This window comes from Rhinolophus ferrumequinum, chromosome 22 (assembly GCF_004115265.2).
Source record: "Rhinolophus ferrumequinum isolate MPI-CBG mRhiFer1 chromosome 22, mRhiFer1_v1.p, whole genome shotgun sequence".
Classification (NCBI taxonomy): domain Eukaryota; kingdom Metazoa; phylum Chordata; class Mammalia; order Chiroptera; family Rhinolophidae; genus Rhinolophus; species Rhinolophus ferrumequinum.
In genome coordinates, this window is record NC_046305.1 from 15,296,238 (window position 1) to 15,313,192 (window position 16,955).

Genomic DNA, 16,955 nt, shown 5'->3' on the forward strand with positions numbered 1-16,955 from the left:
GTGAGTACTTGCTTAACTCCAGAGAAAAAGCTAGATTCGGATTCTGCAACCTCCACGTTAAGGAAATGTTTGTCCTACACTTGTTGAAGAGTAAACCTTGGTTTCCCTCCAACGGAAAAGCTGGTAGGGGATTGATCCGGGGGGGGGGGGGGCGTAAAATAAAATTCTCAAAGTTATTCAAGTGTTTCATTACAGAGCCCGAGCGTTTTAGAGCAAAGGGGATTTTGAATACCATCTAGTCTGGCTCCCTCGTTTTATAGATGAGGAAACTGTGGCTCAAAGAAGTGAAGTCATTCCCTAGGGTTTCTTCTAATACCATCGAGAGGATGATCTCCTTGGTGACCTTTTATCTTCCCTTGTGAACATGTCCCATGCCGAGCCTGAGTTTGCTCTGTTTTTTATCTGCCTATGGCTTTTCCTTCTATCAAATGGAAACGCACTACAAACAAGGAGCCCCACTCAGCAGGCAAGGAATTCCATCCAGGTCTGCTCCTGCGCTCCCAAAAACTGGGAAGAGGTGTTTCTCCTTGAGCTAGGAAGCATCACTGCAATCTGTCCTCTGCCCACGCAGATTACTGGTCATTTAATGTCTCGTGGCTTCATCAAAGGAAGTGTCTATGGCTGTTTTTTCCTATTTGAGGGACTGCCTGCCTATTTTCAAAGACAAAGGAAAAGCCAACACTGCCGGTCGTGGGGTGCTTGGAACATCAGGCTTTGAAGAAAGCCAGAAAGAGGTTAGGACAGGCTTTCAGCATGACGTTTCATCCCCTCCCCGGCATGCGGCATGCGGGGTGATGGTTGTCATGACGGCTGACCCACTTGGAGCTTCTGACAGCCATTTCCCGGAAGTGATGCCTGATTTCCTCAGTGGGGAAAGGAAATGGTTCCTCCTCACCGATAAGGGAAGCTGCATCAGTGCCAAAGAAAACCTTAAATTCCAAACAGTACCTGTTGAGTTTTTTGTGTGGGGGGACCAGTGAGGGGAAAACGCAGTTGCATCATTGGAAACTGCCTGCCAAGGACGCCATATCTTGGGTGACTTCATCTGCCGGGAATGTTTGAATACCAGGGGCACCCCTCCAGCTGCTGGACCTCCACTCCCCTCAGGGCCTGCCTGCCTGTCTTTGTGCTGAAGTGGAAAACGCTGTGTTAGAGCCCAGCTCTCCCCACTGGGGCTGCCCCTGGCTCTGGGCCTAATTGGGGAACCGGTGGGACCAGTCGTTCATTGTTTCCGACCCAGGGAGTGGAAGGCAGAGCTCATTTGGCAGGCGGAGGCTGGAGAGAGGGAGGTTGCTGGACTTCGGAAAGGCTCTCAGGCAGTACCCAGGAAAGAATTGTTTTCTAAGTTTGGAAATTTTTAATCAAGAAAGCCCGAAACGGTGATTATTAAGTACAGTTGTCATTGCTGAAAAGGAATTTGGAGCTTGGTTCCCACGCGCTTATTTTACCCAATTTCATGCCGGCAAAAGCAACAGGCTCTCTCCTACATGTTTTCCACAAGTAAAATCTCGCTTCAAGTTTTTACTTCTGCACTTCTGGAAGAGAGTCGAAAGCAGAAACAGTGAAAGCATGGACTAGGCCCCAGAGAGAAGGGAGCCTGTAATTTTCATTCATAGCGACATCCAAGGTCCATACCAGGCTGCTGTGAGTGTTGGCTGCGTGAGAGGATAAAGTCTTATCACATATGCCCCTGGGCTGAAGTGGGTCAGCCTCCACCTTGCACAGAGATGGGGGTGGATTTCTCCAGACTCGAGCAAGAGCGTTGAGAGGCCCATTCTGAATCTTAGCTTGGGATTTTCAAATGTCTTAATCCTGCACTGAATGAGAGAGAACCAGAGTTGTGTGTAGGAAAAGCGGTGAGACCCTGGGGTTTTATCTTTCTATAGCTCACACGTGTTTGTGTCCCGACTCTGGAAAGGCAGCGATCCATCCCCTTCGACCTTCTCCAGTCATAACCCAGCCCCATTCGCTTCAGCACCTTCAACTCTGGGGTGAGAGGGCCAGCCTGAAACCTTGCCAGCTCTGGTGACAAGTATGTCTGACGACATAGACTCACGTGGCGCTTCAGTAGGGGAAGTGATGTAGGACCCACTCTCAGCACCCTCTTTCTCCTAGAAAACTAAGAAAATGCCACCCCAACTGGATCAAGGTGCCCAAAATTCTTGTATTCTACAAAGAAAGAGAGAAAGGGCTTAAAATGTAAACATTCTGCGGAAGTAGTAACACACTGATTTAAATTTCTGCTAAAGTATAACTGAATACAGCTAGGTTTTTTGTTTTCTTTTCTTGAGAACAGATTTAACAGAGAGGAGACCAAGGAGTGTGCAGGGGATTGAGATTGGAAACAACCCAGGAATTGGGGAAAGGTTGCAGGGAAGGGAGGCTGGGGGTGCAAGTTAAACTTCATCCGATACCAGTCTTTCAGGATAGAGACTGGTTGTCCTACTCCCTGCGCTGAGTCCTTCAGCTTTTGGTCTGAACTCCTAGATAGTGATTTTTACTCACTTCCTCAGGCTGCGCCCCACATAATTTGCTAATTGATGATCTTATCTATAATAAGGCTCAGGTGAACTTAGTTTAAGACTATTCTGCTTCGTGCGTGTTTAACCTCAGGTGGAAGCTGAAAGCTACCTCAGGCATTTTGAGAATTCTAAGGACTTTTAAAGAATTCTGAGGACTCCATCAGCATTTCTGACACCAAAATGGCCCGTTCTACTCCCCAAAGCCTGACCTGCCTTTATGCCCAGTCCTTCTCGGCTTCTGTTGTAAAGACCCGTCACCCTCCCCGACTCCATAATTGAAAATTGCATACTTAGGGTTCAGGAAGAAGTGGGTTAGTCCTTGAGCTGACGGGCGGGTGTGGGAGAGCCCAAAATGAGGGCAACCCCCTGAATGCAGCCCAGCTTTGCTTTTCTAGACTTTGCCTCACCTGGCTCTGGCTGTGGCCTAGGAACCAGTGGTTGGTCAAAGACAAAAGGCCTCTGACCATAATAAAGACTCAAAGAACAAGCAGAGGATGTGAAAACCTCCATTCCACTCAGAGTTATTGGGCTTCCTGTTCTCTCTCTTTGGGTTTTCTGAAGGATTAGCCCTCTCCTTCCTAAAGGAAAGTTCAGTTTGACTCTATAAACAAGGTTATACACAGTGGCACCGAATAACTACGTTTTTTCCATCTGTGAACAGATGGATTTCCCAGCACCAGCTCCGTCAGCCTGGAAGAGGAAGAGGAACTGGAGGGTGGAGGGTCCGCAGAGTTCACGTGCTTCTCAGAAGATCTCGTGGCCGAGCAGCTGACCTATATGGATGCAGTATGTCTTCTCCTTGTGCTTCAGAAATGCTTCTACTTAAACCCTGGGGAATGACAGTACTGGTGGCCTGGGGAGGGCACTGGGGTAATGTGATTTAAGTCTTTTCAAATCCTTGAGAGAAGCTCTGCCTGTAAATGCAGAGTAAAGATGTGACTGGAATTAATCATCTGAATAATTCAGGCCTAAGCTCTTCTTGCAGTTCTGGGTGAAGGGGCTTTTCCCTTGGCACTCAGTGCACCCAGGGATATAAGAATTTTAATCGTGGTGACACAGAATCTACCCTGTTCCATGGATATTTCTCTCCCTTTAAAATCATCAGTATTTCAAGATCTGAACTGTTTATTTGGAGGATTGCAAAGGGGCCAAAGAATAAGTTAGGATAAAATAAATTCACCGAATCCACACGTGACTATGTGGCGGCTCATTTCCACACGGGCTTCCTGTACCTTTGACGTTCGACTGTTTTTTTTAACTGGACAGATTTGATTACGTCAGTCACATTTCATAGCTCAATCTTAGCTGGTAAATACCAGTGAAAGAAAACGATCTATTGTGAATTATCACAATGGTTTTAGCTCTTCTGGACTCACCCCTTTGAACAAAGCAGCATAAAAAGTGGCAGAGTTTCCGCGTAATGAGCATGCAAATAAACTCGCTGAAGTACACCGGAGAGTCAGTGTACAGTAAATCCTGCTGTTCTCTCTTTTACACAAATCCTTACCCATCTTGTATTGAATTGTTGTACAAATGAGCATCTGCTTTGTTGAACAGATTTGTTACTATAGTTGTTCCACAACTGACAGCCTAAGAGAAAGATGGAAAACGTCATTGATCATGACTGTTAGGCAAAGACCTGGGAACCAGGCTTCACATCCCGCTTTCTTCCTTTTACTGTATGACGTTGAATAACTTTTCCTTTCATATGCTTCTTACTCACTTCATTTTAAATAACGTGAAATAGTGACATCAATGAACGGCGCATGTGTTGTACTTTGGTAGGTCACTTTTCAGGTGGTCATGGAGCATTCATGTGTGTCACAGATAATTCACGATCATGAGTACCCAGGACACACCACAGATATGATTTGAACGTCAAAATAACCTTGACCACCTTTTTCTTTTCTTTCTTTCTTTCTTTTTTTTTTTGATTAGTAGATAGATTTTTTTTACCTGGCTTTCCTTTGACAGAAAACTCAAAATGTTTTGGGGCATTTAAATTTCCTTCTGGTCATTGTGTTTCATTTGCTCAGTTGAGCAGATTTAGAAAGAGAATGTGGGCTTTTCTGATCAATTCATATATTAATTATTTACTTTTGTCTGTTGAAATTAACACCATGAGGCAAATCAAGTAGCAAAGGATTATTTGTCTATTCACAAAAATAGCAATTTACAGGTGACCCAGGTGACGTGCTTCGCCATTGGAAATGTGTTGTCCTTACGGTCAATTTCTCTTTTATTCTAGCAACTGTTCAAGAAAGTGGTGCCTCACCACTGTCTGGGCTGCATTTGGTCTCAAAGGGATAAGAAGGAAAACAAACATTTGGCTCCTACCATCCGCGCTACCATCTCTCAATTTAATACCCTCACCAAATGCGTTGTCAGCACCATCCTGGGGGGCAAAGAACTCAAAACTCAGCAGAGAGCCAGAATCATCGAGAAGTGGATTAACATTGCTCACGTAATTGTCTTTTTAAAAATATTCTTTGTGTTTAGTAGATACTAGAGACTGTTCCATCCCTCTGTTGAAATGGTTTGTCCATCTGATTGAAAGGCAATCAAAAGACTGTATGTGAGGGCCCGCTGGGTTTTGTTGTTGTTATTGTTTTTCTTCTAAAGTAAGAAAGAACATTTTCTTTCCTAACTTGGGAGCTTATTTGTTTTTCCTCTTTAAAAAACAATTGGTCCATTGCTCACTTCTTTCTGCTAGTGGAGCTTTACACTACTGCTTCTCCAGGGTGAGACGTTCTGTCTGCTTTGTCCTTTGTTATCAGAGACTGGGTATTGGTTCTGCCCTGTGTTCAGTAAATATAAACTGTTAGTCTAAGTGTCAGACTGTTCTTCAACCCAGAGTGAGTGCCCATTCCCTACCTCCTGCAGGTTTGAAGATCTGGTTCCTTCTCGGAATCTGGAATCTTTTTTCTGAAGGACTCAAAGATTCTGAAGGACACAGATTTCACAATAATCTGGGGCTTTTTGAGGGCCTTCCATCTGAAGGTGGAGAGGCAGAGTCTATTCCTGGGCCTCAAATATACTTTGCTGAGTGTCAGTCTGGTCTCTTGGGTCAGTGCTTACATGCAGTATGACCTTCACTTATCAGCACCTTATTTCATCATTGAGGAAAAGGTGACTGTAGATAGTCATTTGGTGACCAAATATTTCATGAGCTTCTAAAATGTGTAAGCTACAGTTTTATGGTTTGGGGACATAGATAGAATAAACACAATTAATTTGGTCCTACAGGAGCCCGTAGTCAAACAAGGAAGCTAAAATATGCTAGAATTAGCGCAGTCTAGGCAGAAGAGTAGGGCCATATGAGGAAAGTGCTGCAGAGGTGAAGGGAGGAGAAATCCCTTCCCACTGGGGTGATCAAGGGAGACTTCATGGATACGACGACATTTGAATTTAGCTTTGAATAATAGGATTTTTGGTATTTAAAGATTGGGGACAATTTGTTTTTTTCTAGGCAGAAGAAATTACATCAGCAAAAGCTATGTAATTAACCATGTTGAAAAATAATTATTATGTAATTATTAGTTACATAATTAGTCCTATTAATCCACATTCTGCGCTATATGGGTCACCCCTCAACCTAAACACATTTCTCTCTCTTTCTCTCTCTCTCTCTCTCTCTCTCTATATATATATATATATACACATATATATGTGTGTATATATATATATACACACACACACATATATACACACACACACACACATATACATGTATATATATACATATATACGTGTATATATATGTGTGTGTGTATATATATATATATGTATATATATGTATATATATGTATATATTCACTAAGCCCCTATTGATAGGGCATAATGCTTAAATTTTCACATTCTCTCTTTCTTTTCACATTCTCTTTCGTTGTCTTTGATTAAAGAGTAAAGCCATAATAGTGCCAGAGAGTTTTTAGGTGGTCTGTTACCAGAGACTTTTTAGTATATGAAGAAAGTAAGAAACCAAGGTTATCTTATGCAACTTAGATATTTCTTATTCTGAATTGAGCTTATTTCTCAACAGGTAAGAGCTACAAAACAAGTTCTAATAGAGTGTGACAGAGCATGGAATTTCTCTGTCTTCTCCTTCATATATATGTGAAGAGGGACATATAGATCCCTCCCTCCCTTCCTCTCCTCCCCACCCCCACCCCCACTGCCCTTTTAAATAAAGGGAAGGCATTGAGGCACATATATGTGTGTGTGTATATATATATATACTTTTTTTACCATAAATGCCATATCATTTACAGTCTTCTACATATCTCAAAAGAAACTAATCTATCTACCTTTAATCCATATAACAGCTTAGAAAATCTGTAGCAAGAATGTAGCATCTGTATGTATAAAAGTGTGGCTCAAACAATGACTTTTGGTCCAAATTAAATATAAATTGTGCATTTATGTGATAATAAGAAATACAAGTGGAATAATTTAAAGTATATTCCAGATCCCATACCGTGTGCTTAAAAGCCAAGGGTCCACACTCTTGGCAATGTAGTTTCCGCATATTGAGCATTTGTGTCCCTTGAAATTGTGAAGGCTAAATTAATAAAATAATGAAACTCACAGGTGGTTTCTTGCCAAGATTTATTCTACTTTTCCTGCGTTATAATCAGAACTTCTATTGAGAGGATGTTTGAAAAATGATAATTTTACACACAGAAAGTATTTCTAACCTAACGTGACTGTCCTTTCTTGGACTGTGTAACGGCTGCATTTTTACTTTTGCATCATATCTCCTGGAAGGATACATCTTTTTCTAGAAATGGGGCCAGATGCCTTTTCTATTCCTTTAAACCCTTGGCTTAAGCCCCTTTCTGAATAATGTGTTCCATATGTTTATTATAATTTGCATGAAATATCTGTGCCTGAGTTCTTTTATTTATTGCAAGTTTCCTGATTTTTAGAACATAACTTTTGGATTCTGAACCTTTGTTGAACCGTGCTCTCATGGGCTATGGTTTCCAGACTGACTGTGATTCAGTGCTCTCTCTCTCTCTCTCTCTCTCTCTCTCTCTCCCCCCCCCCCCTTCCATTCTCTTCCCTCCCTCCCTTCCTCTCTCTCTCACTCCCTCCCTTCCTCTCCTCCCCACCCCCACCCCCCTTTTAAATAAAGGGAAGGCATTGAGGCATTTAAAAAGAGTAGGCATGACTTTTGCAAAGTTCTTTGGCATTTACTCTCAAGAAAATGTTTTGGGGTTTGTTTATTTGGCATAGTTTTAAGCAGCCAGATTTTGGCGTGCTGTTTTTCCTTTATATTCAGGATTAGCATTACTTCATGGAATCATCTTTTAAGCAGTGTGCATTTATGCCCAACCACTCTGGGACCTCTTGCCCCAGATGTTCTGCACAAGGGCAATGTTCTAAACCCAAGCTCATATGGCGTGTTCTACTGTAAACAGTGTTTGTATTACACTCCCACACGCCTGTGTGTGAAGCATCTCCATTGACAGAAGGCATGGTCCACTCTCCCCACGTCGCCACTGTCCCCATGCCAGCCAAGCATGAGACCCTCTCCCTAACTGTTTTGCTGTCCCTGCCATTCATTCAGCAGGCCTTGGACTCCACCGTCACTGAGTGCAGAGGCTACAGACTCCGTGCGGTAGCTTACATTTTGGGATCAGGGAACTTTTCTCTTTACCCAGAAAATGACATCCAGAATGTTTCCTGTTCTCTTTCTATTTTGTTTTAAAATGCTGCCAAAATGGATTTGATTTTAAAAGTCCAGGTTATTTTGGAAACACTGAAGTACCAAGGTGTTTCTGAATGTTTATGATTGCGGCACCAGCCAATTTGAAACTAAATGAATGTGTATAAAAATATTCCCTCTTGGCTAAGAGCATGAAAGCCAAAGTTCAACTTGTGGTGAATTTTTATTGCCAAGTTATATACACCTCTCTGGACAAGGGTTGGTCATGAGATGTTCGATACCATCTGACCTCTAAATGGCTGCTGCCCAATTCACTTTGTGGGCCCAAAGGATACAGTGATCTTTCATGTGTATTTTCAGGGCATCTGTGTGCTTTCAGCAGAAGAAAGTTTGCTTTCTCTAGCATAGCTCTGAAGACTCACCTCCATTCGTGTTTTTACTAGGAAAGCTGGAAACTATAAAACTGTAACAACAACGCAAAAAATATATTAAAGGAGAGAAAAACAAGCACACAGTGCCAAAATCTATAAAGTGTTTCAGTGACCGGGGTGGGAGTAAGGAGCCACTTTTTGATGTTCAGTATTTATACAGCTGCCTATTTAGTGGTAAGAATTCATAGCAGCTGTGATACCTCTAAAACAGGAAACCACCAACTCACTGTATTATTGATATTTAAATGCCTTTTATGTTTTAATCGCTCTCCATACAGGAATGTAGAATCCTGAAGAATTTTTCCTCCTTGAGGGCCATCGTTTCAGCGCTGCAGTCCAATTCCATCTATCGGTTAAAAAAGACTTGGGCTGCCGTCCCAAAGTAAGTTCCCAGGTGCCTGCTCTACTTTCCTTGGCTGGGGTGATCCGTTGCTGCAGAAATGGTGTGGGACCTCACCGTCAAAGCTCATATTATATAACGAGAGAAACATATTTGGAAGCCCCTGTGTGCTCCAGGCGGGGTGCATTTTACACATAATCATTAATGAATTTGAGGCAGGGCTGCCACAGAAATCACATTTATTCTCAAAGGGTGCCAAAGCCAAGGTCACTGGTTTTAGGGATGGTTTAAAGGATGTGCTTATTATCCTGATTTTGAGGGATAAGGTTGTGAAGTGATGAAGTAACAGCAATTTGCCATTATTTCTGGTTGTTTTTCAGCCACATTCCAAAGTGCTAAACTCTTCCAGGATGCGAGCGATCGCATGCCAATAGTTCTTGCTGTTCAGTAAGAATCCATTTAGTTAGTTTGTGCTTCAGCATCTGAAAAGCTGTCTTAGTGATGCTACAACTTCTAAGTGTTGCTTCCTAGATACCTAAATTTATTAACAGGCCAGATTCTGCATTATTTTTCTTCGTATTTCTTGGTGCCACCTTTGCAGCAATTAATAAACTAATGTCCTTATTATTTTGCCGTTGTTCTCTTCTCCATATCCAGAGCTTCACTTGTAGACTAGAGAACTTGTGCAAAGGAGGGCAGGGTGAGTGAGGAGAGGCAGTCTGGTCTCATATCAGTACACATTTAGAGGCTGGGGAAAGTGTCATGGCTACGCACCAGGCCAGCTACATTCAACAAGTCTGCCTAGGTTTGAACTCATCAGAAGTCAGGCTGTGTCAGGGAAGAATGTGTAAACTGTTTATAGTGTATACTGTACACAGTATAGTCCGTTGCAGTCAGGAGAGAGGCCAGCTGGCTCCCTGGAATGGCTTGCTCTTGTGGGGTTGGTGGGTTCGGTCCTTCGAGTGGAAGGTCTAAGACTCAGATTCATCAATTCCTTTAGAGCTGATTAACTGCAAAGGAACTGACACTAGGCAAACTTGCAAGAGACTCAAACTGGTAAACCAGAGTTTCATAAATTTATGCGGAAAAGTGAGTACTCAAGCTTACCAGTGAGCTCAGATTCTCAGTCAGAGGAAACTCTGGTTGGGACAAGTCCGATTATCTAATTCTTTGATCGGTAAGGAGAAAAATTGACGTGGATGATCTAAATGCCTGGTGTTACGAAGCTATAGAAGCCACAGCCACTCGGACTCAAAAGCACATACTCTGTTATCTGTCAGGAGGAAGACTAGCAGATAGGCTTTACAAAGTCCAGTGCAGTTTTCTTAATTACCACTCTTTTCTTGGGTTCTTTCTCTTCTTCACTTGTTTGAATAATCAAGGTGACACTGTGTGTGAGAGATTAGTTGGCTGATTTACCTCTGCACATAAATGTTATGAAAGATATGGGTCACATAAATCCATTAGGTAATAGGCCCTGGGGAACTAGCTGGGAAAATCAGATGCCGACAGAGAACTCATCCTTAAAACCCCTGACTCCTTCTCCTTCCCCTTATCACTGCTCCTCAATTGTGGTCTCAAAAGCAAAGGGGTGGTCAGCGGCCAAAAGGCAGCCTGGCCGGATTCCTGCCTTCTCTGATCACACTGAAGTCTTGTCTTTGGTGGTTGGTAAGTAGAATGCTATGTGAGTCACTCAGCCAGCCAAAGATTTCTTCCACAGCAAACCTAAGGCTAAAACACCAGTAAAAAAATTAGTGGGCTTGCATCTTAATCTCCTAGGTTACCATATGAGAAAGTCCATTCTCCCAGCTGCCTTTTTTAACTACTACTAAACAAACAAACAAACAAAAACCCCACAAAACAAACCTCAAAGCCTCATTCTGTACAATGTGGGTGTCTGATTTGTTTCTTAGTTGCGTGGCTGGTTCGTGTTTTAGCAGGGACACTACGTAAGTGTCACAGTTCCTTAGAAGACACCTCCATATCAGCTCTACGTATTTTGCATCGCTACATTCAAGAGACAGTGTTAAGGCATCTTATTTGGTTATCACTTTCCTTGTAATCCTGTACGCTAATAACTTTCATGGAGAGAGAAGACATCGATTTCTCTTTATTTAGGCCCACATGTAATTAAGTTCTTAATTATTTTTCCAAAATATAAATAGCTCTAGTGGTTTTCTTGTAAGAGCAACATTACACTCATTTCGAAACAAGGTCTTAATAACGGCTTTCTCATGATAATGCAAATGCTGCATATAGAATGAGGTCGCCCCTGTTAATGTTTTGCCTTCAGAAGCATCCACTCAGTAACCGCGGAGGTGTGTGCAGAGCAAAGCAAGAGGCCCGTGGAGAATGCAGTGTACTAGAAAGGGACCAAGATAGAGTCAGCGTTTTACACGTGTGATCCTACAGGGAACTATTAGTATACCCATTGTACAGATGAGAAAAGTGGAGCTCAGGAAGGATAAGCAACTTGACCAAATCACTTGGGCAGTGAGGGGTGGAGTTGGGATTTGAACCCACCACCTCTGACCCATGAGTCCATCCTGATTCCACCATCTACTCCTACTCTGAAAGGAAGAACACTAGTCTGTGATTCAGGCAATTTGGGTTCCATACCCGCAGCTCTCAGCAGTTATTAGTGGAAACTTGGACAAACCCGACTCTGGATCTTCATTTCTAAATTGAGGGGACAGGCCGGCATGATTTCTCGGCTCCCATGGGGCTATGTGTGTGTTGTTAAGACAGGTTTTTTGTTTTTCTAACTTGCTGAAGAGAGCACGATCCAGTTGGAGAACTTAATGCCCCATTTAACAATCCCTCTTCATGGTTATAACATATGTGTTTAGAAAATATCCCTTTCTTTACACAGGTGACTATGTCCACCTTTAAAACAAAGCCACCCTTCGTAAGTCAGTGGCTTCATCCACTCATAGGGCCACTGGTACTGAGATCAGTACAATCCCTTGTCACCTCAGGTACTGAGGGCCGCTGGGCCAAAGGTGTTGGGCTTTTCCTAACTCTTCATTTGTTAATATTTTCTTAATCCCTCTTATAGGGAGCGAATGCTGATGTTTGAAGAACTTTCAGATATCTTCTCGGACCATAATAACCATTTGACCAGCCGGGAACTACTGATGAAGGTGAGGCTGGTGGTGAGGGAACTGGGTAGCCCTGTTGACAGCTCTGGAATCTCTTCAAGGGAGGAGTGGCTGGAGGCCTCCTTACGCGTCGACAGTCCCACGAGAAAGCCTGACGTGACGAGAAGGCAGACTTTTTGGGTTTTGTTTTTATGCTGAATCGAAGCTTAGGGCTGAGAAAATTCAAATCGAAGCTTAGGGCTTCACTGTTGTGCAACCAGATTGTGAAACTCGTGCTCCTGGGTGTCCCTCTTTAACAAGCTGCTCTGCAAATACCGAGTGCTGGCAGTTAGGTGGGTAAGAGGGCCTGGAATATTCCTTCTCAGCAAAACAGCTCCTCAAATGACCGAGGCCAAGCCAGCAATGCCACATCCTTTATTTGGACTCAATTGCACAATCTGTCTGTCAGCAATATTTATTGAACACCAAATGAGTGCTGACTTCTGAACTACGGGCTGAGCAAAGGTATGGCGCGGTTCATTTTATTGCTCCTGACAGTTGCTGCATAGCTACTGTTTGTAAACCGTCGGACCAGCCTCTAGGAATATGAAAATGACTAGCATAGATCCTCTTTTCAAGAATGCACCTTCTAGTGGATGGATATAGACACTAAACAAGAGTAAGTCAGTAGTCGTTATGTAAAGGTACAAATAACAGGTTGCGAACAATCATCAGAGGGGAACAGAGAGCAGATACTGTCTTCACAGCCTTTCTATAAAGTCCATGTATCATCCTCGTTTTGCAGAGAGCCAAGACTCAGAGCGGTCAGTAACAGGCCCTCAGCCACACACCTGGTAGGTGGTAGAGCTGGGACGTGAATCCAACCTGGTGAGACTCTAAAGCCTGTGCTTTTATCACTTAAACATAAAACTGTGTCTTCTGACCACTCGAGAGTAGGGGGCAGGGTAGGTCAGGTCAAACTTCACAGAGAAGGTAAATCAGCAATTGAAGAAATACTGACTGAGCGTTTGCTACGTGGTAGGTGTTGGAAGTACAACCATACTGAAGGCAGTCTCTGACCTTAAGGAGATGATGACAGTCTCCTTAATGGGGAAGGGAGAGACATGGACAATTCTAGAATAGTCTGGGATGCGCCACCATAGAAGGAAGCCCTGTACAGGGTAATGAGAAGATACCCTTGTGCTCAGTCTCCTTTTCTGCAAATTGGAGACAATAATAGCATTTAGTCTACTGAACTCCTAGAAGTGTTTTGAAGGCTGACTGAGGTAAAATATTTGAAAACACTATGCAAATGTAAGTTCGTGGTAGTATTTGGCAAGTTATGTACATATGAAATCAAAGTATACGTAGCAAGTGAAAATGAGGACAGTCTAAGCTGCACATGCGAGCTCGGTGCAGACATGCGGGGTAGGAATGAAAGACGAGTGATGATGGGGTTAACCACTGAGAAAAGGCGTCCAGTTGGTAACTGTTGGCATCGTCCTTCCTGTAAGGGCACGTGTTACGGTCTTCCTGACTATTCTCCTCTCAAGTCCCTCTCATCCTTCGTGTCTCAGTGTGGACTCCCCGTCTTCTGGAAGCCTCCCTCCACATTCTCAGGTCTGATGAGCTTCTTTCCCATGTCTTAGCACTCTTCTGCACCATGGGAATGGCTTGTGTACTTCGTCCGTGTACTTGGTCTCCCTCATGGCCTGTAAGCCTTCCGGGCAGGGCCTGGGTTTATCTTTTCACTGTTAAATTCCTAATGCCTAACACAGTGCCTGGCATGTAGCAAGCGTTCAGAAACCATGTTTGACGGCCTGAATTGACGGGCCTCGTCGCTCACGTGACTTGAACACCTTGTCCACTATTAGCCCTCCTTGGAGCAGGTGACATGAGCAGGGCAGTTTATGCTGATGCCTGACTCGGCATTTGGCCACAACCTGCTTCACTGCACACTAAACACTGCTTACTGAGTGTTACTATACCCGGCTTCACATCCCGAAGGATTTGGGGACTTTAAATGGAAACTCGTCTGGCTGGAAGGAGATGGCTCAGTGGTCTCCCTGTCCGAAATATGAAGCTAGACTCACTGGAGCCACACATTCAAATCCCAATAGCTCTGAGTCATCCTTGCAAAGGAGGTACATTGAATACTGTGCAGCTCTGGTGGCAGTCTTCTGGCTGAAACCCTAGAAACAAAGCTGTATCTCGACATTAAAGGTCCCATAAACCTTTCTTAACAGTAGAAGTTTACTCTAGTGCTCTAAGTTAGATTTCTTACATATGGCTCAAGTCCCAAAGAAATGAAAAAACTTGGCTATGAGTTCATGCGGTCTGTGCACTATCATTCGTGATAGTGGAATGTTTTGAGCAGTGGGTGCATATATTTAGGTATCTTTCCAGTCATCTTTGCTGATCATTCTTTCATATGAAATAGATAGTTCTTGATGTTAATTCTCAGCACAGTTGTAAAAAAATGAAATAAAGGTCTTTAAATTCTCAAAAGAACCACCATGAAAAACTGCCGGCCTCTGTTTCGAACATGCCATGCCTGGACTCATACGGATATGTTTAGGTAATCTTAGTCTGAAATGCCCTCTCTTCTCTTCTACTCGGGGTAGACATAATGTGCCACCTCTATAATATGACTGGAGGCAACATAAGAATTAGCAAGAATGTATGGTTTTTCCTTTCAATTGTTAGAAAAAAAATTTTTTTCTCAAAGATTATCTTAAACCTGTTACCTCCTTATGATTTTTGGAACTTAGATCATTCGAAGCAGGTAAATTACAGATCCACAAATTTCAAAACAACAGGAAAACAGAATACCACCAAATCTCCTCGGTTCTTGGTGAGAATTCTTCCTGGTTGGACTGATACAAACAACTTCTAGGAAGGCCCGGGAATTTGTCTCTGGTGGAGATGTAGTATTCAGTCAAGCCCCAAAATGCATGAAAGTCAGAGTTGGAGCAGGAGATCGTTCGGACTGTGAAGATCGATTCGGATAATTACCATTAGCTTCCAAGCTATGATTGACCCGACATTTATTGAGACGGATCCAATGCCTGGGTAGGACTGTAGTAGAAGAGCCGCCTCTGAGGCTGGATGAGGGCAGCGGAACTCTGATAAGGCTGGAGACAGAAGGTGAGACTCAGGTGAGAAATCTGTAGTAGAGAGAGGGAAGGACGACAGAGGGGAAGAGATGAGAGGAGAGTGGGAGGCAGTGGGAAGTTTATGGAGGGAGACATTTGGAATTCATCCAAACGTGGGTAATGATTAAGGTCTTGGGACTGGATAGTATTTCCAAAGACATGAGTATAGCGAAAAACAAGATGACTTTGGCACAAAGAAGAATCACTAAAGAAGTACGAGCAGCAAAGGAGGCAGGAGGAAAGAACGAGAGTGATGCAATCACAAAAACCTGTGAAAAGCTTCGAGAAGTTTCAAGGGATTGGTGTGAGACGTTGCAGAACAGAGGATTTAGGACCGAGGAAGAAAAAAAACTGAAACTTTTGGATGTGGCACATAGTGGAGTTTCAGTTGACACCATATTCGGAAGAACTGCACTAGTTAGCCATGCAGAGATGGACGCTCCTTCTCACGAAATGATGAAGTCATGAAATCAGCAAGTCTTTTAGCTCTCCGTCTCAGGTCTTTAGCTCTCCACCCATCAGGAAGTTGTCCTAAATGCTCTTTGAAGATTGCCTCCCATCACTGTGATTCTCAGGAGCCTTTTACGTTTCAGAAATCCTCCTTAAGAATTTTAGGTCTGTCTGCAATGGTTTCCATGCATTATACTTCTGCCAGTGACTAAGAAAGTGAAAGGATCCAGAAGGACCCACACACTTGAAAGAGACAGACACTCATCCAAGTCAGACAATTGATTTCTCCCTTCCAGCAGATTATCAAGAATTTGGGAGGAACCACAGCTGCCTAGCACAGGAAATGGCACATGTCAGGGCACTTTCATTCATCCCCAGGAAAAACTGTAAGTGGGAGGTTACTAGACGCTAACTCTCCTGATTATCCTTTGTAACAGGGAGAATTAAAATAGATAGTCAGTCACTATGGGTTCTGTCCCCAGTTGTGGACTTGGACCTGGGTTAAGGCTGGAGAACGGTAGAAGATAATTGATGTTTCCCTGTCATCGGAAAGACCAAGTCATTGAAAAAGATCCTTTTGCAGTTGTACAGCAGCGAAAGGTCACATGCTATGGTAATACAGTAAACCCAGGGAACACCGACTCAGGAAAATCCAACGTAGACATTATACGCTGCTAAATTGTGAAATGTGCCTCCCATTCACACAGTTCCTGGAAAATGAGAACTTAACAAGACCCTGAAACCACAAAACGGAAAACACTTTATGTACAGTCAGCAAAGTCAAGATTCGTCATTATGCAGAAGAATTTAAAAGAGTTTGTTGTTAGACAGGGAGGAGAGAAAGGACAGCCGTCTGTCCTCAGGCGCCCAGAGGAAGGATTGATTTGTAAGGGTTCCAAACCTGAGTGGCAACTTGAGAGGATTGTTTCGGAGGGGAAGGGGGGAAAAAATGTATGAAGGTCTGTCTTTCATAGATTGGTGCTGTGCCATGGTACTGGACTTCCTCAGTAAACTTCCGGTACAAAAGTTTCATTTAGCTAAGAAATACCACAGGAATCGTCCCGTTTCTTTCACAGAATGCTGGTATATGCATTTCAGGCCAAGATCAAGAAATCACAAAATGTGCAGAGAAAGAGATCTTCATTTCTAGGACGTCTTTACTTTGGGTGAAGTTCGGGATGTGTAAAAATTGTCTCCAGTTCCGAGAATCGCCTGCCCTGCATTAACGATTGATTTTATAACCAAACCAGGGGCTCTTTTTAGAGAGTAGGGGAAACAGGATAGTCCAAGGCCACCACGTTTTATT

The 16,955-nt window shown here is 43.2% G+C and overlaps 1 protein-coding gene across 4 annotated transcripts in view; it reads left to right on the forward strand.

The window, feature by feature from the left end:
* The window catches only part of RGL1 (ral guanine nucleotide dissociation stimulator like 1), a 215,138-nt gene that overhangs the window by 173,910 nt on the left and 24,273 nt on the right, over window positions 1–16,955 (forward strand). For all 4 annotated transcript variants that reach the window (XM_033092529.1, XM_033092531.1, XM_033092530.1 and 1 more), the window contains 4 exons: window positions 3,184–3,308; window positions 4,771–4,986; window positions 8,903–9,006; window positions 12,023–12,107. In XM_033092529.1, coding sequence (XP_032948420.1) covers window positions 3,184–3,308; window positions 4,771–4,986; window positions 8,903–9,006; window positions 12,023–12,107 — 530 coding nt within the window. The remainder of the gene's footprint in view (window positions 1–3,183; window positions 3,309–4,770; window positions 4,987–8,902; window positions 9,007–12,022; window positions 12,108–16,955) is intronic.